The sequence below is a fragment of the Python bivittatus genome, unplaced genomic scaffold (genome assembly GCF_059951505.1).
Source record: "Python bivittatus isolate LINGU-HERP-01145 unplaced genomic scaffold, Pbiv_v1 ctg000480_np1212, whole genome shotgun sequence".
NCBI lineage: Eukaryota > Metazoa > Chordata > Lepidosauria > Squamata > Pythonidae > Python > Python bivittatus.
In genome coordinates, this window is record NW_028277075.1 from 40,359,013 (window position 1) to 40,382,333 (window position 23,321).

General features: G+C 35.3%; 1 protein-coding gene across 3 annotated transcripts in view; it reads right to left on the reverse strand.

Moving 5' to 3' along the window:
• The window catches only part of LDLRAD3 (low density lipoprotein receptor class A domain containing 3), a 164,425-nt gene that overhangs the window by 128,236 nt on the left and 12,868 nt on the right, over nucleotides 1-23,321 (reverse strand). For 2 of the 3 annotated variants that reach the window (XM_088145773.1, XM_088145772.1), the window contains exon 2: nucleotides 9,691-9,755. The exons of the other annotated variant lie outside the window; for it this stretch is intronic. In XM_088145773.1, coding sequence (XP_088001899.1) covers nucleotides 9,691-9,736 — 46 coding nt within the window. In that variant the 5' untranslated portion in view covers nucleotides 9,737-9,755. The remainder of the gene's footprint in view (nucleotides 1-9,690; nucleotides 9,756-23,321) is intronic. 3 annotated transcript variants of the gene reach the window in all.

Sequence of the window (23,321 nt, forward strand, 5' to 3'; positions counted from 1 at the left end):
AACTTTTGTGTTGATAAACAGTTAGACATATCAATATATTTGCCTTAAATTCAAATAATCTTATACTATGTTGTAGGAAAAACAATAAGGTACAAAACTAAAAGTTCTTGACTTTTTCTTTTCAGACTTATACAGTACTTGGTACAAGTTACATGCTAAAATAATAGCATTCCAATAAATCATTGTCAGGTCTCTGCAAAATAACATAACTTGTAGTTAGTTTTTGCAAACATTGATTCTCTCATTTCTTTAATGTGCTGCATTCGACATTTTTTTCCCCCAAAATAAAAAGCAACTCAGTTATTTCCTGCCTGGATTAGATTTCAATTGTTTTTGCACCAAATCAATAACAAAACTGAATGGCATTTGCATTTTGTCAATGGAAACAAAACTTAGCAAGATATGCAGCAAAAATTATATTGAATAATATTATATCACATTATTTTCACAGGAATTTAATTTCACCTTATCTCCTCCATTTACTCATCACAACAGAAACCCTAGTTGAAAGTAAATATTTATCTCCATTACAAAGAAGTTTATACTCAGCTAATGCAGACGGAAAATAAATGTGTACTATCATCAGAGGCATTTTCCAGTGGCAGAGTAAGGAAAGAATAAGAGCAATTTTTATTGTGTGGCACAAGTGAGAAATGCAACAGACAAAATGGACACAAAGAAGCTAATAAAGTATATATAATACATTAATATCACCTTGCTATTTACAGGAATAAAATACACTGAATATACAAAGTGAGCCTCAAATTATGTCATTTTAACTGATTGCTCCATTCTGCAATGCAATGAACAAGAAGAAAATAATGGAATGAAGTACAGAGGGAAAGGGTGTCAGGTATAACCAACAGTCACTAATACTGTAACATAACTAAATAATGTCTCTAAAGAAGTATAATAAATTGCAGCTGATTTACCATGGTTCTCCATGAAGCATACATAGCATGCAATTATCCTAGATTATGTAAATTTCTTGTACACACAGTATCAATCCCAAATGTAATTTTTCAGTTCATAAATTTACAACTTTTTTGGATGTAAGGCAAATCAAAACAGGGACATTTTTCCACTCTGTGTATGTGTAAAACCACAGATGCTCTTAATTTTTCATGTGTTAAAACCTTTGGCTTCTGTACATATAAAAAGTTGCATAAAATAAAGCCAAGGGAAACCTATAAACAAACAAATTAAACATTTCATACCAAGAAATTTGATAATACAAATTGGTTTTTACATAACTGCCTTAGGGTTTATATAATATTCTTCCTAAATATTTGAATAGGTCTACATGTATCTCAATTATACAGCAAGCTCCCAAAAGAAGACCAATTTTAGCAAAACTGGTGACTGACAGATTAAAGAGTTAATTTTAATTTGTGAGTTATCTGATATTGCTATTCAAACAAGTAAAATTCAACCAGGTTTTAACCAAAATTAAAACTGTTTTCTCTAGCTGTGTGACTGACTTGATACCATTAGAAATGTGAAAAGATTGTGGTTTTTATTTCTTAAAATTTACATGCTAATTAGCAAGGTATCTCAGTGGTTTACAATAAATAAAGATACCCTATTTAGGGTGAAAAATCTATAAAACCACCTGATGCTAGCATACAGAAATTAGTCTTCATTGCTGTCTAGTGGTTGTCTGTATTTTTGCATTCCAGGTATGATAGTCCTATAATAAAAGGATAAAATCATAAAAAAACAAGTAAAACCGTAGAGTCTTAAAAATGAATTATTAATAGAAGATGATGCTTTCTTCAGCCATGTGGACTACAACTCCCAAAATTCCCCAGCCAGCTTAAAATTCTGAGACATACTGTAGTTCACAAAACTGATGGACAGTCAATTTGACAGAAAGCTGGAATAAGTCTTTTGCATACAGTCATCACTCCTAAGGAGGAAGTGTGTTTATAGCACCAAAAATAACTGGCTGTACATCAAGGATAGCTGAGGAGGTACTTAAAGCAGAGAATAGGAATTACATTTAATAATGTGTCTCTAAAAGTCAAGAGAATATTCTAAATACTGTATCAAGGTAATCTTTCATTTTGGTCTTATTCAGGCGATGAGTATCTCGGCTTTATGGTCTGTTTTCTGGTACATCTTTAAGTGTTATGCCCATACTGGTTAGTTAGTTTTAACCACAATTTAAAGGAACAACTTCAAACAATATTTTATGAAGCTGTCTTGTTTCTGTAAACCATAGTGGGGAGACAAGGCATTTAGGGTTCAAACATAATATTAAAATATGGTTAATTGAAATAGGAAACTAAGCTTTTAAACTTCTTGCAAGACTCAAGAAAAATGGAAAGAATACATGAATCTAAAGCTTGTGCATGTAACAATACAGTTGTGTTCAAACATACTTTTTGTAATTGAACCAAGTTCTCTCTCCACAGTATATGCAGCTTGTTTTTGTCTTTCTTGTGCTTTAGATTAACTTCTCAAAGAGTAAGGACCTTCTTTTTGTAAATGCTAATACTCCGTGACACATTGTCAAATGAACTAGGCAAGATGGTCACACTAATTATTACAGCAAGTGAAAATATACAGCTTTGTTTAGGATTTATACCGAAGATAGCCATTGTACCATGGTACGTTATTGAGGCAGAAGCGGTCTCAATTTTTAAGTGTTTTTTCCTTATCTAAGGTTCATTAAATTTTGCTTACAATCTATGACTGATACAGAACATGATGTATCTGTCTCACCATCTGTATTCATCCCAATCTGTTCCCAAGTGCATGATCTTTGGGTCGGGTAACAGAAAACACATTTTATGGAAATAAGTATTCGATTGCTCCAAGTACTCAGCTCAGAATCAGTAATCTGTTTATATTAGTAGATGTCTCCTCTTATGCAACATACATCTGAGCTATTAAGATGTCAAATATAGGAGAATACCAAGCAGTTAAAAAGCTTCTTCCACAAGAGACACTGCATTAATAATTTAACTATTAATGGACAGTTAACTGAAGTATTTTTCTTAACGGGGAACAGCAGAGTCCACACCCTGTGTGTGCAGAATACCCTTCTTCTGTCTTCACTTTTTATTTAAAGCAGAAGCATTTACCAGAAAAGCAAATACTAGGGCTTGAAAACCGCAAGGCTTGCACTGTTGAGAATGTTTCAGTTTAAAATAGGAATATGATGAATGTGTGGAGTTTAAAGAATAAACATAATTTGTAAAAATCTTAGCAGAAAATGATAAATGGTTATAGATTTGCCCATCATCTCTCTAGCCTCGTTGAAACAATTTCCTTCTGTTCCAATGCACACATTCAATAATACATAGTAAAGTTGAAATTGTATAGTTTTTACTTTCAATAATCTATATAGATATTTGTGACTTGAGAAGTTAACATATAACAAGTTATCTCATCATGTTCATATTTTATGTTGACATTTTTCCTGATGAACATCTCTATAGAACGTAGGTGCAGCACCCAGATAATGAAGATGTAATATTAAACCATATCTTTTATCTGATATGGATAAAAATATCCCAAGAACTTTTAATTATTAACAAGTTTACTGTTCTTAGAATGTTGATCTGAAAAGTAAGGAATATGGATGGGGGTAACATACAGTGGTGCTTAAAAGTTTGTGAACTCTTTTGAACTTTCAGTTATTTCTGCATAAATATGACCTAAAACATGATCTGTTCTCCACACAAGTCCTAAAACTAGATAAAGAAAACCCAATTAAACAAATGAGTCAAAAACATTATACTTGTTCCTTTATTTATTGAGGAAAATAATCCAGCTATATATTTGTGTGTGGCAAAAGTATGTGAACCTTTGCTTCAAGTAACTGGTGCACTCCACTTGAGCAGCAATACCTGCAACTAAACATTTCTGATCGTTGTTGATCAGTTCTGCAAATTAGCTTGGAGGAATTTTAGTCCATTCCTCTTTACAGAACAGCTTCAACTCAGGGATGTTGGTGGGCTTCCTCACATGATATGCCCACTTCAGGTCCTTCAACAACATTTCTATAGTATTACGGTCAGGATCTGACTTGGCCATTCTAAAACATTAACCTTCTTCTGCTTTAATCATTTTTTAGTTTATGATTTAACTGTTTGGGGTTGTTGTCTTACTGCACGACCAACTTTATTTTGAGCTTCAGTTCACAGATAGATATCCTGACATTTTCTTGTAGAATTTCCTGGTACAATTCAGAATTTATAGTTCCATCAATGATGGCAAGCCATCCTGATCCAGAGGCAACAAAGCAGGCCCAAACCATGATACTGCCCCCACCAAGTTTCACAGATAAGGTTTTTATGCTGGAAAGCAGTGTTTGCCTTTCGTCAAACATAACACTTTTTATTCAAGCCAAAAAGTTGTTTTTGGTCTCATCTGTCCACAGAACATTCTTCCAGTAGCCTTCTGGCTTATCCATGTGGTCTTTCACAAACTGTAAATGGGCAGCATTATTCTTTTTGGAGAGTAGTGGCTTTCTCCTTGCAACCCTGCCATGCGCACCATTGTTGTTCAGGAGATGGTAGTCTCATGAACATTAACATTCACAAATGCAAAAGAGGCCTTTAGTTCCTTAGATGTTACCCCGGGCTTCTTTCAGACTTCCTGGAGTATTACATGCCTTGCTCTTGGTGTGATCTTGGTTGGTCCACCACTCCTGGGGAAGGTAACAATGGGGTTGAATTGCTTCCATTTGTACACAATCTGCCTGACTGGACTGGTGGAGTCCAAACTCTTTGGAAATAGTTCTGTAACCTTTTCCAGCATGGTGAGCATTAACAACTGTTTTTCAGAGGTCCTCAGAAATCTCCTTTGTTCCAGCTATGACATACTTCCTCATACCTGTATTGCGAAGATCAGACTTAGGTTGTGAATACCCAGAATGCTGTTTCTTTAAATAAGGCAGGACCTCCCACACTCAACCCTGATTATCATCCCATTTGTTGAAACCCCTGACTCTAATTTCCCCTTCAAATGAACTAATAATCCTAGAAGTTCACGTATTTTTGCACAAATATGTAGCTTTGGATCATTCTCCTCAATGAATAAATGAACAAATATAAAGTTTTTGACTCATTTGTTTAATTGGGTTCTTTTTATCTAGTTTCAGGACAGGTGTGGAAAACAGATAATGTTTTAGGCCATATGTATGCAGAAATATTGAACATTCAAAAGGGTTCACAAACTTTTAAGCACCACTGTATGAATCTAACTGCCTGATTTTCCAAAACAACATCATTCTTTGAAGGCGTCACTTTCAATACATGCTATGGATATTGAATTTTTTCTGCATATTGATTTTAACATTTTTGCGTCCGATGCTGCTATATACATTTCTCCTTTCTAAATACTTACTAGAGTACAAATTAGCAATATATTTTTATTCTTAGAAACACTTGTGAAAACACCAATGTTCCACCATCCTTAATAATTCTGACTCTTGAATTCTGCAAGGCTGTGAATGAAACAATTTCTTAATAAGCCAAGTACACAAAAATCCTGAGAAAAATATGGACTGCCTTGTGTAGTAGACCAAATGTATAATGAGCTGAATCCAGACTTGCACTTATTAGAGTTCTGAGTACACCAAGGAAAAGAGGTGAAGATTCCTCTTCCTCTTTATAGCTTGCTTGAATCCTATAAAAAGCTGCTCTGGGCAGTCCAAAACACCAAAGAATTTGGCACTGGGAAAATGAATCAGGAACTCTGTCAAGAAGTCTTCACTACAATTTGATTTTCTTTGATATCTTCCCATTCTCAGAACAATTCAATTCTATGTTATCACTGCTATTATGTGATTACAACATTTAAGAATCATTTGTAATATTTAAGAGCTTATTCACCACATTTTTACTAGTGTTTTAATCCATTGTTGGACATGACGAAAAATAACTTATTCTAATTGTATCCAGTGGTGAGAAATTTGTCAGCTACCATATACGAACTCCTAGCATGAAGGAATAAAGTTCTTCATCCTCATTATTTCATGATAATCTAAAATACTCCCAAATACTTTGTTCTATGTTTTATAAGCAGAATGCAGATAAGCAGAGTTACCTTCTAAATCTGGTTCCAGCATTTGTAATATATTTTATAACCAGAGTATTCTGTAAATCCCAGATTTCTGTCTTCTCTAATTTATGATCAAAACAGAAAATGGTCTGGGAGATAAAAATGAAACAATACATTATCTAAACATACATTACAGAAAAAATATAAAAATAAAATTCTGGAATTCTGATAGTGGAATAAAAGGCAAAACTAGAATTCCTGTTATTTAAATCATCTTTCTGCTAGTCTTGTGTTAGTGTGACTAATCAAACCTTTTGATGCAGGAAAATTTTACAAGGATTTAAAAGCAGGAGCTAATTACATTTCTTCCTCCCTAGAATACAGTATCCTTCTCCAACAAAAATGCCAGAAATGTCCAGATGAAAACTGTTAGATCCATCATCCCCATCCACCACATTGTTTCTTTAATAGTGCAAAATAGAGGAGGAATCACCTGGTGTCCTACTTTCAATCTTTATTCTGCTGCTGTTATGTACATAAAAGGGCTAAAAATGAACAACACACAAAAATAGGGTGAGGATTATGATACAAAATGTTTTTTGCACCAGTAGCTAAACATGCAAGCATCAGTATTTTAGTAAGTGTAGCAATACTTACAAGATTGCATGTGGAGCACTTAGATATTAAGAAGCCTTCCTGCAAATGGTGATCTGAAAGGTTTACATGCACCAACCACAGGTTTAAAAAAAAAAAAAACGGAAAGAAAAAGTGGTGTGTCAGTTGCAAAAATCCATATATGAGCAACCAAAATATGGTTTGATAAATTAAATCAAATATGGCAAAACATGGGTTTTGAACAAGAAAATACTGACCCATGCTTATCTACAAGAGTTAAAAATGGAAGAAATATGTACATTCTCTGTTATGTTGACGATCTAATTGTACATGCCGAAGACAAAAGAGACAGCTTGGACATCATAAACAATTTAAAGAAATAAGTGGAAGTAAAACATCTTGGACATATTAGCCATTAACCTGGAACTGATTTTTTTTTAAAAAGGACAAAAATGACAATCAAAAATGAAAGTAAAATATAATCTAATCAAGTCACTGAGTTGCCTCAGTGAGGCAAAGGAATCAAGTATAGCACAAGTAGTCCTCAAGTTACAATGGCAATTTGGACCAGAATTTCCACCGCTAACTGATGCGATCATAAAGTGTAATATCATGTGACCTCATACGTTAGCAACAGCAATCCCGGCAGTCCCCATTGCCGTTGTTAACCGAATCCCACCAGTCGTTAGGCGAGGACCCACCCTGATCCAAGCCATTCAGCTTAGTCCCCCCCAACCCCAAGCCTCGGTAAGGTAAGTGACTGCCTCCTCTTGAACAACCCCCACCCACCTATCTCACCACCAGCTCTGCCCTTTTGGCTGCCCTGCATCTGCTGCCTCTGCCATCCCCACCACCCTGTGCTCTGCTTACCCTGCCACCCACAGTGGACCTTTGCTGTTTCTTCCTCCCACTGCTGATGAGTGCACCCAGCCTGGCCTTTCACAAGGCAACTGTTGGCCATGCCAGGCCTTCTTCCCAAGGCCCTGTGTGGCCTTGTCCAAATCATGTGCAGCTTTCTTGCAAGGCTTCTTGTACGCAATTTGGACAAGGCCACATGTGGCTTTGGGAAGAAGGCTTGGCATGGCCAGAAGCTGCCTTGTGAAAGCAGCAGGAGGAGGCAGAAGCACACCTCGTCAGCAGCAGGAGGAAGAAGACGGTGAAGGTCTGCTGAGGGTGGCAGGGCCAGTGGAGCCCAGGGCAGCAGGGAGAGCAGAGTGCAGGGCATCATGGCCAATGGAGCTCAGGGCAGCAGGGCCAGTGGAGCCCAGGGTGGCAGGGATGGCAGAGGTAGCAGTGCAGGGTGACCAAAGGGGTATAGATGGGATAGGCAGGTGGTGGGAGTTGAAGGCATCTGCAGTCGTCTGAGCGGGCTGCCAAGTGCCTGAATTTTGATCACACGACCAGAGATTGCTGTAACGGCCATAACATTGGGTACTGGGCATAACTACCATTTGTTCAGTGCCACCATAACTTTGAACAGTCTCTGAACGAATGGTTGTTAAGCGAGGACTACCTGTACACCCATGGAAGTTGGATACTGAACAGAAGAAGAAAACAAAACAAGTTGGCAAGAAATAAGCAGTATTGGACAGCTGTAGGAAAGCTATTATATATTGCATCTGTGAGTAGACCTGACATAATCAACGCAATTGGACTGCTAAGTAGAAAGGTCAGTAAGCCAACAAAAGAAGACTGAACAGCAGTAAAAAGAATAGGCAGATACTTAAAAGAAACTGTGGACTTTAATTTAAAATGCCTGTAACTAATAATCCCAAACTTACTGGATATATAGATTTGGGGTGGGGGTGGAGAGAAATTGAATAGGAAATCAACTATAGGATGTGTATTATTTTACGGGGGCGCAGGCATACTGTGCTGCAGAACAAGCATGCAGAGTACTTTGCTGCACAAACTATTGCTACAATTAAAAAAATAAAAGAACTGATACCAGCGACGTTATTTGAGGACAACATAGGATGTATTAGTACTGCAGTTGCAAACCAGTCTAGACCCAATATGAAACGCATAGATCAGTGTTGTCCAAACTTGGCCACTTTATTCCCATGCTGGCTGGGGAATTCTGGGAGGTGAAGTCCAGTCATCTTAAAGTGGCCAAGTTTGGACAACACTGGCATAGATGTTAAAGTGCACTGTGTGAAAGACATGCAAGAAAAGGGGCACAGAAAACTGAAGTACTGCCCAACTGACGTGGTGCAGACGCATTTACCAAGCCATTGCCCAGATACTGCTTTCTCAGGCTAAGAAACGCACGGAGGCTCAGTGGAATGATGCACAATGTTACAGCCAATTACTGAACACAATTCAGTGCCTGGAGCTAATAAGAAGGGGGGAAAGGGATACATCATTCCCCTTTACCAAACTGCTTCTTTCATGGTACAAAATAATGGAGGGCTCTCCTGGTATCCCATTTTCCATCTTTTTTCTGCTGCTGTTATGTACATAGTAAAGCTAAAGCCTAGACTCACCAAAGGCCACTCCCTTTGAAATTGTCTATGCTAATTACCCACGGTATTGTTTCCAGTGGCTCCTATTCGAAAGTTCTGTGGCTGTTGATATACTGATAGAGAGATACTGTATATAAATAATGTAAATTTTTGCATGCTGTTTGTCTTTCTCCTTCTCTGCTCTTGACTGCCTTTTGCCAGTTAAATGTTTCTGATGTTTGCTGATGTTTAACAAATAAACACAAAGCTATATTTTTGCTAGCTTCATTGAGTGGTATATGTGCTTGCTCTGATATGGATACAGGGAATACTGAGTGTGTGCTTGTAGTAAAGTAAACTGGAAATTATCCACAGTAATGTTCAAACACAAACAACCAGCAAAAGGTTGGGGGAGATTATCTTTTGGCATGGTTTATGCCACATACTATGATTATATTCTTACAAACCACGAGGCTATCTTTATTTAATAATAGACATGGCCAGGGGCTGACTATGAAAAAGATCACAAACTGCTCATGTGCAAGTTCCAAGTCAAGTCAAAGCAAAAGATGAAACCAAATCAGTTTCTATGATACAGTGATAAGCATATACCCACCATTTTCAAGGAGAACACCAGGAATCACTTTGAAATCGAACCTCATTGAGAGGGAATCAGAGGAACTGTGGAATGAAATTAAAGAAGTTGTTAAGGATTAATATGAAAAAAGACTGCTAAAGGTGAAGAAACAGAGGAAAGCAAACTGTATGTCAGAACAAACAGTGGAAGGAATGAGACAAAGCTGTATGCTCTTCCCTTATTTATTCAACCTATATGTGGAATATATATTGAGGGAAGCCAGGTTGGAAGATGAGAGTGGTTTTCAAACTGGAAAAAATATATCAACAACATGTGTTATGCTGAGACACTATTCTGATAGCTGAAAATGCAAATGATCTGCAAGCTCTACTAATGAAAGTCAAGAAGCACAATAAAAAAATGGGACCAAGATTAAATATAAAAAAGATAACAAACTAATGACAGGTATAGCAACCAACCTTAGAATTGACAATAAAGATATCCAAGTAGTGGGAAGCTTCTGCCTTTTAGAATTAACTATCAACAGTAAAGGAAGCAGCAGTCAAGAAATACGCCCCAAACTAGCATTTGCCAATAGCTGTGAAGGCCCTGGAAAAGATATTCAGATGCTGGAATGTGTCTATGCCTACAAATGCAAGTAATGGTTTTCCTGGAAGCAAAAATTGGGCTCTGAAGAAGCAAGACAGAAAGAGTGTTGACACTTTTGAACTTTGGAGTTCAATTGAACTGAGCTGAACTCAGGAGAATATTCCTGAGAAAAAAATGGATAGCCAAGAAAACAAACAAATGGCTCATAGAAGAATTCAAGCCAGAGTTCTCACTCAAAGCAAAAAATGAGCAGACTCATAATATTTTGGACACATGAAGCTAACTTTCTGGAGGAGTCTATAATGCTGGGAAGAATGGAAGGCAAGAGAAAAAGAGAACAACCAGCAACAAGATGGATAGACTAAATTACAGTGGTAATGAATGCACTGCTAGAAGATCTGAAGGACCAGGTTGGAGGCAGACTGCCCTGGAGAAAATCTATCTACTGTATCTGGTCACTAAGAGATACCATCAACTTCATGGCACATAATCAAGATCTAGTTCTATATGGAATTTTATTTCAAAACCTCAAGGGCTTTGATTGGCTTTTATCTGTTACCCTATTATGCTTTTAGTCTTAGCTTCTGAGTAAGAAGATCCCAGAGGTTATATCCAAAATGACTGATTGCTTTCACTGCAGCACCTTCTGTCAATGACCGCGTAGATTTTCTATAGCTCATTATGATCAGACAACTATGCCCACAGTAATAAATCATGCACAAGCCAACAAACATTTGCAAATGAACAGCAAACAACAGCAACATCTGCATTCCAAAACACATTAAGAATTCTTATTTGTAGAAGAGGGTTAACAAAATAAAACATATTAATTTCCACAGCTTATTTCTCTGACTATAGGATACTGTTGCATATCATTTCTAAATATTCCACCATACATTGCTAGAGATGTAGAGATCTGGAGTATGTCAGAACAGAAATTGTCACCATAATCTAGTTTGCCAATTATTCTGCAACAGCTACACTAAACATTTTGTTCCAGACTAATGTAACACTATAAATAAACATTTTTCCCTGCCCTCAAGCATTCAAAATATATATGTAAAAGTCACAAACATAAAACAGACACATATATGCATCTATACCTTAATCCAGGGAAATGTCCACGCCTAAACATGTCCACGCCTAGAACTGGAATGACTGCACTTTGTTAAGTCCCTCAAGCAATCAAATTTTATAAGTTATGAAAGTTATAACAACCAGTTGAAATAAAACCAGAGCCAGGAGTGCCTAGTCTCTCAATGAGTAGTTCTGCTTCCTTTCAAATTCTGACTTTGCTAAACCTCATGGACTGGATCAGCTACATAAGAGATGATAGAGGAATCTGATGCAGTCATCATCTTAATACATAAATAAAATATAAGGAGTCAGGGCCTCTGCTGATAAAGAGGCCCTGACTCCTTATATTCCATGTTACAGACTGATGGCTACAAGTTTTTATTGGGCCACAGTTACAAAACATATCAGCGACTGAGGCAGGCAGAAAGCTTCCTTGTCTTCTTCTACCAACAAGGATGCATTCAATATGTATCTAAAACACTTCCCTTTCTAGTCAAAAAGTTGACATTTTTAAAAGTTGTTTGTAGAAGTTGTCTTTAGAAATAATGACACAGAACTTTACTGTATTTCAAAACATCTCAAGGATGTCAGCTTTTACCTCTTTTTCCAGTGTACTACCTTAGTTTCAATTTCTGAGCAAGTTGCTCTTTATGTGTTTAAGAGAAAATACCAAACACTATGTATTCACATAACCAAAGACCTTAAACCAACACATCTTACAAATCTCTTTGGCTGCCAAATAGTACAAATGTTTCACTAACATTTCTTTAGGACACGCTGTTCGTCACCGAAGACAAATTCCCTGTGTATATTTTATACCTGGTCATTAAAGTATTTGTATTGTATTGTATTGTATCTCTTTTATTTTACATGAAGACATAATGATTTTGTGAATCCTGAAACCCTTTTAAAGTATTTTTTTATTATTATTCTAAATATTGAGTTCCCATCTCCCGCTTTATTCCTGAATGTGACAGTAATGTATAGAAATGAAAATCTGCCACCATCACTGATAGCTTGAACCTCCAACATACAGAATGCTAAGGAACTTTAAGAATTGTGGATAGTAACTAATTCAGTAGTTAAAAAGGCCAAGCTACATATCCTGTTAAAAGTGGAAACAATGTAATGACCCTTGACTTGCCAAAAAGGGCAAAGTTTATCAAGCGTGCAAAAGGATAAAAAATCTATTTCCATAATAAGTGTTTCATAAAGCAAGTTGTATTTATCATGACAGGTGTGACTGCAAATTTAAAGAGCTCTTAGCATTCATAGTGGAAGATAGAGAGTATTTCCACATTCCAGCTATACTTAGTAATAATTTGTTGACATATATCCCTCCATTCAGTGCATTGGTTTTATTTATACTCCTGCATTTTGTTTACTGGTTATTGCTTATAATTAGAGTAAGGAGAAAACTGAAAATGTGATCCTAGGTTGATCTGTGTCTTCAAATCATTCTTGAGTCCTGGAAACTTCCCAGACACATCCCCACAGTTTTCTTGGCAACATTTTGGAAATGGTTTGTCCTTGCCTTCCTCCTAGGGTTGGGGGGGGGGGCTGGCTCAAAGTTACTCAGCTGGCTTTGTGCTCAAGGCAGGACCAGAACTCACAATCTCCTGGTTTCTAGCATGCTGGCTGGGGAATTCTGGGAGTTGAAGTCTACACATCTTAAAGTTGCTGAGGTTGAGAAACACTGCCTTAACCACTACACCAAACTAGCTCCCAGGTAAAATTGGGTTAATTATTACTGCAATCACGTTGCTCGCTGAAAGGAAACTTTAGGTTTTGCAGCCAAAAAAACAGTTAATAAATTATACGGGCAAGCAAACTCTCTGCTCAACCTGAGTTAGCATTTCAAAATCCTGTCAAAGCAATAAAAGCTAGTGCTTTAATTCTCACATACAGTTTGACTCAGCTAATCAGTATCCAATGCAGCAGATATTTCTCTGGCAAAATTGCTTAAAAATTGGGAAGTTAGTACTCAAAGGATAGTGCCCCAAGATGCATCAGGGCTCCTAACCAATTAAGCGGCCAGAGTGCCCACTAAAAAAATCTACTAAAAAGCCTAAAAATGTCTTTATGAACAATCTAATTAGGAATATTCTAGAAACTCATTCTAATTCGAGTACATATCCTGGTAGAATTTGTACAGAATTCTATCTCTAATAAAATAATAAATTTGGTATCTTGGATAACATATAAAATTTATTAGATTTATTACCCACTGCAAGCCTAAAAATCTCAGCAGTTTACATTAATGAAACACAGAAAATAAAACATCCATAGAAAAAAATAAAATTAGCACATTGCAAAATCATGAAGCCTAAACACCATAGTACAATCATCCAATTTGCTCCATGCATATACTGCCATATGGAACAGTATAAAAGCAGCAAACTTATTTAACAAGCTTATTAGATATGTCAAACTAATCACATGCTTAAGCAAAATATGCAAATAAATAAAACTAATTAACATCACTTTCTCCCTTGCCAAGGGGAAATAGTTTGAAAACCTAATCTCTTGTTCAACAGTTTCTAATTACTACAGCCCATACAGAGTTCAAGTCTTCAGACTTACTATCCACCATTGGTTGAAATAATGAATGCTTAATCAAAGGAATCTCACAAATATATACTTACATATAAGTTCACGTCCACTGTTAAACTGAGGAATGATAACAAGTTCCTGCATATGGACAAGTGCAAACACATTTCACTCTACAGATGTTTACCTTATTAAGAAACTAAACATTAAACAGTTTCACATAAATTTGCAGAAGAAAACCTTATACACATTATATATATTTCTTATATATATATATTTCTTAGCATCAAAAGAAAAGCATGGGAAAGAGACCACCAACTGTTGCTGTGAAAATACAAAGAGCAAGCAAATACAATTTTCACCTGTTATTTTATTTTTACAGCGGATTCAAATACCTTCTTCCAGTTGCTGAGTTAATTTGCATTTTATAAGTACAACGATGAGTGGATTGCATCAGTGCACACAACAGTATGATTTTGTGAGACTCAGAGTGTGATGGCCCAAGATTTTTTAAATAAAATATTCACATAGATGGTTCTAGTTATTGCTTTTATTGAATTAATTGAGCTAAGGGGGCATTTTTTTCCACCCTGGCACACTGCTTGTTGGATTACTTGTTTATGAAATAAATTAAACAAACACCATACTTTTATTATCTGTTCACTCAGACTCCCTTCATAGGTGGATAAGGCTCACATAAAGCTCTGATAACATTTGGTGTCAATGTTTGCAAAAAATTCAGAAAATCCCAAAGGGCACATATTTCTTAAGATGATTATATCTTGAAGAGTTGTGGGAAAGACAGTTTATCTTTGGAAGAGAAAGAAACTATCACTGTTCCATTTTAGTTTCATCACTATTAATACATATTCTATGTGCTTCATTTCACCTGAAACATAAACTTGCAGGATATATCAATTGCTACTATTGCCTTTGACACTGACATAAAGCCTGTTAATTCAATCCTGAATTCAGAAGCAACGCACGGCTGTTAAAATCATTATGACATTTAATTTATATTCCAAATTTCTATTTGCAGTAGAAGTAAGATAGTAGAAGTTAGTAATATGTTCTGTAAACCTCTGAGTTCCTTGGAAACAAGGTAATGTTCAATTATTTTCAATATCTGAAGGGTTCAGCATTTGCAAGACATGTGTTCTTCTAAAAGCCACATGAGAGAAGGCAATCTATTTTGATTTACACATTCAGCAAAATCATGTGGTTAAAGTTCTTTGGGGCTTGTACTACTTTAGTATTTTCTTTAGTGGAAAGAAATTTATACCACTTAATATTCTAACAATCAAAAACAACATGATCAGAAAAATCAGTCTGCTAGAAACTTTATGACAGATTATGCATGTATAAATTTTCAATGAATACTCCCACTACTAAAAGTATTTACCACATTATTTTCTGGACATACTGATCAGGTTAAAATTAATGGCTGAAATAAAGTAATGACTATATTCCCTTCTGAGGATCATTATTTCATAGGATGAGGAAAAATGGGTCAGCAGCAATATAGAACATTTTCTAACAGTAAGAAAGATGACTAGTCCAACTTCTATAAATGATAGATGATGCTAGTCTGAAAAATTTCCCATGGTCTATTTAAGTTGAAGGTCAGTAGGCAATTTGAGGTACAGCTCTAGTAAAAGTATTCTAAAATTCTGTCTTCTGTTTCAATACATTAGAATGCATTTCAATTTAACCTTAATGTATGTTTCTCTTTTTGCCAAGAAAAATATCCTCTTCTCTTTAAAATATTTATAATTCTAAACTTTTGATACATAGAAGCTACACATCTCAAGCAGAACAGAAACAGCTATTAGATTCAGTTATAACACACTGGTTTTACTAATGAAGTACTAATGTACAATACTAATGAAGTATTGCACACATTTGCTGAAAAGAGGATACCACTGAAACAGGAAAAGTGACCAATGATAAAACAGGAGCCTATAGAAATTCATTTTACTGAATTTTCTTGCCTACATCTGTTAACAAGTGCAATTTTAATACCAAAACATGTATTATTTATATACAATTAAGTAATGCATATAGGAACCCAAGATGTGCTTGTTGGCTGCCCAAACACTGAACATACATACATTTTAAAGAAGCCTTATGTTCATGGCAGTTGGACTTTCATGAAGTTCAAGAAGTTCAGTCTTATCCAGAACATGCCTATGGCATATAAAATGGGTTTCAGAGCTAAACCATACTACAACTTTTGCTTTAAAAAGCATTATCACTGACTGAACTGTAATACCAGGTATCTAAGACAATAGGTTCCTACTAATAAGATGGCCCCATAGTCAATGGTACATTTTTACAATACTATTTGGACTTTTTTTGCATTAATGTGCCCTAGCTTGTTCTCTGGCTGTCACATCCGACTTTCTCCACCATTCTTTGTGCTCTAGTAATCAAAAGAAGTCATATCCTGGGTCCTGAGTCTCACACATACAGCTACTTGCTCTATGTAAAGAACCACTTGGCAACTAGTGAAATTTAAGTTGAAGAAATTCAGCCTTTCCAAATTTATATTTGTTCCACATGGGAATGTATTAGAAAATTTCATGAAGTAAACATCTGCCATGAAAAATATTCCTAATTATGTAAATATAAACTCGTGATCTAAACATACCACTTTATTTTAAATATATGGACACTGTAACATCATTAAAAGAAATAAATTGTGCATTCAGGCTGAGTGTTTAGCATATTTATCTACAATTTTACAGTATGTTTCATTGTCCTTCAGTTAAGGAAAGCTACTCATTTTTCAGTAGCTGATACACTGGAAGAAGCTGTATCCTATTAATATCCTACCACAGAATGGTTGATAGAATATTGTCCCCTAAGCTACCTTGCCTACCAATAATCTTTTGAAATTTTGTTTCTGAGCAAGATACAATTCCTGTTATTCCAATGGACAGTGTTTGTAATCTGGCATAATTTTGGTTAGTTTTTAAAAGGAAATCTAGAATGTTTCACTTCTGAAAGAGATGGGAAAAAGATGCAGGAACCAGGTTTTAAGAGCAAGTGCAAGAACTGAACACAAGATCTTTAGAAACTTTGTCTTGCAAATCAGGTAGCTGGAGAAGCAAGTTCTTGCATTATATATAATTTCAATACAATTCCAAATGTATTTAAGTTTAGTTATTGATTTCAAACAGAATTTTCATGTCAACACTTCAGAGCTGAGACATCTTTAGCTACTAAGGTAGAATGGATTTATATTTTAAAATAAAATTATATTTATAATATTCCAGCAACTTTCTGCTTTCGTATGTTTCCTTTTCCTGCAGGACATGTTTTCAACCAAACAAGCAACTTATGTTAGGTAGCACTTACACATTTGAAACATTTTTTATCCATTGTTGACTCAACCACATCTGGTATTAAAGACAATGTAATGATATCAGAGGAGGATAAAAACATTAAGCTTTTATTGTGTGATCCACCTGCTTCATTCAGAATTTTGCAAGGGCTTCAACATTCATAACCTTTCCATGGTTTCGGACTACTTTTTCCAGCCTTCACTTTCTTATAGAAAATCTAAGAGGGAAGGACAGAATGGTTGTACAATTTCTTTAACACTGATTGGTAACACTGAGGGTCTTGCAACATGACTGCCTACTGGAAGGGGACAAGGGGTGGGGCAAATGATGACACGTGCATCATATCAGGATACAAGTACTATGTTGCAACCTTTGAATGATGACATTATGATGTACAAATTACCATTCTGCTTGTTACAGACCCCACTGCTAAGCTACAGCACAATTTACTTGCTTTGGTTACTACCCTGTGTAAGTCAGATTTTATGTTTTATAAAATGCTTCTTAATCTTTATGGGATGAGGTAAACATTCAACATTGCACTATTTACAGTGAATTAACATATCACATTAAGCATGGTTTCTATGGTTCTGGTTTAATGTGATGTGTGAATCCAGACTTTTGTAAACCATGGTTAAATTAATTATAACTTACTGCAATGTGTGAACCCAGTAACTCACTATGACTATTTTCACAGATGTGGGGATGTTAGAAAAATGATATTTTCAAACCTTGAAACTTATTTATAGTAAACCAGATGCCACAATAATTTTTTTTAGTCTTTTAGATGCCACAAGGTTGCTTTTTGCAATGAATTACAATGTGTTACCACAATTAACATTGCAAATTTGTTCATTACTGTCAGATCTGATGATTTAAAAGTCTAGTCTTCAACGTAAGTTGAAAGATAAGTTTTCACCTAAATGTTAGCTATTCATGCATCCAGAATTAATCAAAATTAACTTGGAACATGGTCAATATATGCCTAATACTATCTGCATGAAAAAAAATAAGGAAAGGGTTTCTTCTTTTTCATTTTAAAATTAAACAACACTAATTCTTTTTTTAATAAGAACTTTATTAAGTTATAAAAAGCATAAAGATAAACACAAACAAGAACTAATAATCAAAGAGAGAAACAGAGAACGAGAGAGTTAGAAATAAAGGAAGAATACCAAAGTGATGAAAAGTAAAGAAAAGGAAAAATTACAAACAGAATAACTTCTGACTTCTTAAACAGCAGATATAGATAAATCATATAGTGACCTCTTACTCTAAAACTACATCTTAACATATTTTGTATAACTTATTATTTTAACTAATCGTCAAATCCATAAATCGTAATTTCATTTGTTTTTCTGTCTCCTGCAAAAGGTCCAAAAGGGGCTTCCAGTTGGCATTAAAATTAGTCAATGCTTTTTCTCTAAGCAAAGCTGTCAATTTTGCCACCTCAGCTAACTCCATCATCTCCACAATCCATTCTTCCACTGTGGGTAATGTCGAGTCTTTCCACCTTTGAGTATATAAAAGTCTAGCTGCCATTATCACATATAAAAACAAAGCTGAGCCATGAGCTTTTTCCAAACACTTATTCTTTTAAAACCCCAAAGACACTGCATTTACTCCCAGGCAAACCTCTCCTAATTGGTTACCAGGATGAATAAAAATTAATAATTTTATTTAAAAATATGGATTGTTTCTTATTTAAATTTTATTTTAAAGTTTTCAGTTGGGAATTTACTTTAAAACATTTCTTAAAATGCTTTTAAAAACAAATATAGCTAAAAAATATAATCATGAGATTCTTATTATACTCTATTTGCTAATATGGAGATGAAAGACGAATTAACAGATTTGGGAACGGACCTCTTTTAAAAATGCAAAGATCAATAAATAGTGAATATGAAATGACAGGAAATTTGGGTAAGAAGAAGTCTGGATTTCAATGCAAGGGATGGGAAAAGAATGGAAGATCCAGCCAACCACAAGGCATTCCTGCTATTCTGAGAGTATGAGAAATAAGTTTCTGGCCCTCAGATGCATGTCTTAGTTACTAAAATCCAATTGTGACAGCAGGGATCACGTTCGGAAATAATGATACGAAGTTCCTATACTTAACTATGAAGAATCAATAACAAGAAGAAAGAACTACAAGGCAGGATTTCACTGTTAATTCAAACACCAATGAATTGCACAGATTAACATCAGTCATAGTGAGCACTTTGCACCATCCAAAAATTGTGAAAGACAACATGCATCGATTGCCAATCATTTATTATAACTTGCAGAAGGCATAGTTTATGCCATCATTTGTTCAAGTTTAGTTCTTCAGTCACCTTGTGCTAGATATTATACTGTTTCAAAATTAGGTAGTAAGAATACAACCTAAGAACACAAGGGCTCTCTTATATTTGACAGTGCTTCAGCTTATTCATGGGAAAATATATGAGAAATGGAAAATTTAAGTGCATGTTTTTTGTCCCCAAAATACAGTATTGTTCATCCAGCCAACTAAAATATTTTATAGGAAGACATTCTTGTAGGAGGTAATGACTGTGTTAAAGGATATGTGTGATATGATGGACTCAGAAGAGGGTTATGCACCCTACATAACCTCAGGAGCTACAAGTTGAAGTCAGCAGTTTGGGAAGCAGTTAAAATTAAAACATTGGCAAATGGCTGGAAAAAATGCTCTATGACATGGAAATGGATTTGCAATCTGAAGAATTTGAAATCAGCAACTTCCACAGACCATAAAGAAAGCTGGCAAAGACAAGCATCTGAGGATGATGTTTTCCAATGGCTAGATGACAAAGGTGACTTAGGGTATCAAGTTATGACAGGAAGTAAGCTAGCTATAGAGGCTACTGCAGCAAAGGAAGAAGAGAGCAACAAGGATGAGGAAGAACTCCAACCCCAAAAATAAAGTTGTTAGTGTTCAGGTCACATTTGGATGATGTAATATCTCAATCTGAGTCCTCCTGTGGTTCTGAAGTCCAGCTTTATTCCTCTGACTTACCTGTTCAACAGGAGATAATCATACAAAAGCAGCATGCTTCCAAGACTGGGCATTTACATGAAGCCAACTGCTAAAGATAAGTGAAGCTGTTTTAGCAAAACAATTTATGCAATTTTACATATGCTGAATGTAAAGTTAAGAAAAGGCACATGTCCTTTTCTCACGTAATGAATAAGTTACCTAAAGTTAATTTTCTCATATACGACTGAACTGTTCTGTAATCATAAGTTCAATATTCAGATTTAATGGATTTTCAGATTTAATAGACACCCTAACATTGCAGTATTAAGCAAGCACTACATGCATATGCTAACTACATTTACTTTTGCTTAGGTGTGCTTAAGCATGTGAATCCATATGAAAGATTCATATGATTACCCACTCCACACCTTTTTCAACATCATATTTAGCATCTACCATTTCAGAGTTATCAACACATTTCCACTTTTATCATCTATGTCAGAAAGATCAGTTTATCTGGTAACTGATAACTTAAGCAAAAAGGAAAACGAAATTCCATCATGCAGAAAAAAAGCTTTATTTCATCAGCTACCCAAGCAGAAGTATCTTCTGGGCATATACAGTATATGCACGCTCAGAAGATCTCAGAAAGCCACATCAAACTTCCGACTGGCTGCAGCTGCTTCTTGGCTTTGAGGAACATTTCCAGAGAGGTGCACTGCTTGAGGAAAGCACTTTATGAAATGATTTGCACAGCCCTACTAAATAAAATACATACATATATGTGCATCATACTATTTCCTTTTAAGGCAAGCTACATTATGTAAAGTACCCAAAAGGAGTAAGAAATAGGAAGCAAAGGAAATTAAGGACAGGAACTAAACATACATAATTAAATTTAGTTTACACTAACACTGTTTGCTATTCCTGCAATTTTATATTTCTGCACACCATCCTTACTTCTACCATATCTGTACATTATTTCATGCACTGCCTTGTGATCTTCAAAATTCTCATCTCTTTCTTTCTGAGGTTCCCATCAACTCTACCTAACCACAACTTCATTGATTTTCTTCTTTACCCACTCTTCATTCTTCATATGTTCTGCAATTCAATCTTCAATCATTCTTTCTGTATCACTAAACTAAATATACATACTGGTCACTCATTTTTGTTTTATCCCACATTCATTCATCACCCATACTTTCTTGAAGTTGTATCTTCTTTTTTTATCACACACACTTATAAAGCCATTCCTACAGCATTCAATTTACTTTGAAGTTTCCCCTGGTATTCTTACCACAATAAAACCACGTGGGCAGAAGCACACTTTTATAGCAGCAATTTTTGCTACTTTTGACAAGCATTCATTTCTCAGAACACACCACATCCTACCCACTATCAGCATTTGAACCTTAAAATTCTCCATCCATTTCCCAATTTTTATTAAACCTTCTACCAATGTTCCTGAATTCATCTACTTGCTCCAGTTTTTCACCATTTATAGATAACTTGCAATTCTTCATTCTATCTTTCCTTGTCTTTGATACATTAATTTTCAGATCTATTCTCTTCATTGCATCATATACTCCATCAAGCATTTGCTGCAAATTATTCAGATTCCCAATAAGGAACACAGCAAGTACTCATATTTTCACATTGCCAACTGACACACCTCTAACCTCTAACAAGCAGTCCTTGTACAGTAAAACTTCTGGACCTTCTTTCTGGGCAATTTGGATATAAGAAAGAAAGTTTTACTTCAGAGTTCACTCCAATCAATCAACAAAGTCTTGTGTTTCCAAAGCAGCATGGACAATTGACATAATTTATATTATTTGCATTTTGTTAAACATTCAATTCATGCATATGCATGCTTTACTCTCACCATATAGCTCTCTTTTCTCATTTGGCAACCCACTTTAACTTCATATCATGCAAAACATTTCCAAGTTCATGTCAAATCATATATTTCTCTAAATCAAAAAATGAGCAACAGACTGACTTTCTCACATTCATACATTTCTTAATGACAATAACAGTGTTCTTCCAATCATCAGGCACAGATGGAGTCTTCGTGTGATCATTAAACAAGTCACACAAGTCTCCATAAGCAAATCACATTCATTTAACATTTCTTCAGTAACATGATCTAAACCTGTAGCTTTACTATTGTTCAACACTCACAGCATTTATGACTTCCTTTTAATCATTTTTTTCTTGGAGATTAACATTTATATCATCTGTTTCAATCCCACTCTTCAACATAACACTATCATCCCCATACACATTTCTGAAATACTTTCATCTCAAATCATTTTGTCGCTTTTATTTTTAATTCCATTCGGACTCCTTCTGTAGCCCTTTTAAAATGTTTATAACGTTTTATTTCCATCAACATTGTTCAGTTTTTATCTCCCTCTTTTAAACTTAATGCTCTTTGCTCTTTCTGACTTTATTCTTTGCAATGACCATTTTCTCATTATACACCTTATATAATATATTCCAGTCATCCTCATTTTTTGCAGCAATAATTCTCCTATATATTTTTTCTCATTTACAGCTAGTCACCATTCTCATTTATTCTTGGATCTCTCAATCACTTCTTTTCTACACTCTTGTCTCACTGTCAACCATTCATTCATGTCACCTAACAGAATTTTTCTCCTAGATTGCATTCATGCATAATGTTCCACGTTTCCCTCAAAACTCTTCCCTTGTTTTTCCTTTATCACAATTCACTGAGATAACATGCAACTACTACTAACCAATGAAGTCACAACTCAGATGACACTATTCCATATTTTCTGACATTTCAGTAATACTTAAGCATAGATCTTTACTTCCATGCATATATTCATCACTCCACAAGAACAGGTCACCTTCATGTAAATATATACATTGTTCCTTTTTCTCTTAGTGTCAGACACATTTCTTTTTTCTTAATTTCATACATTAGTTCAGTCTTTGTACCATTTAATCCTCTGACACTCCAAGTTGCAATCTTGTATAATCCATGGCCTTCACCAGATGGGTGACCTCTGTCTCCCATCAGGGTTTTAATGAATTGAGGTTTTCATCTAACACTTTTTAGTAATATAGGAAGG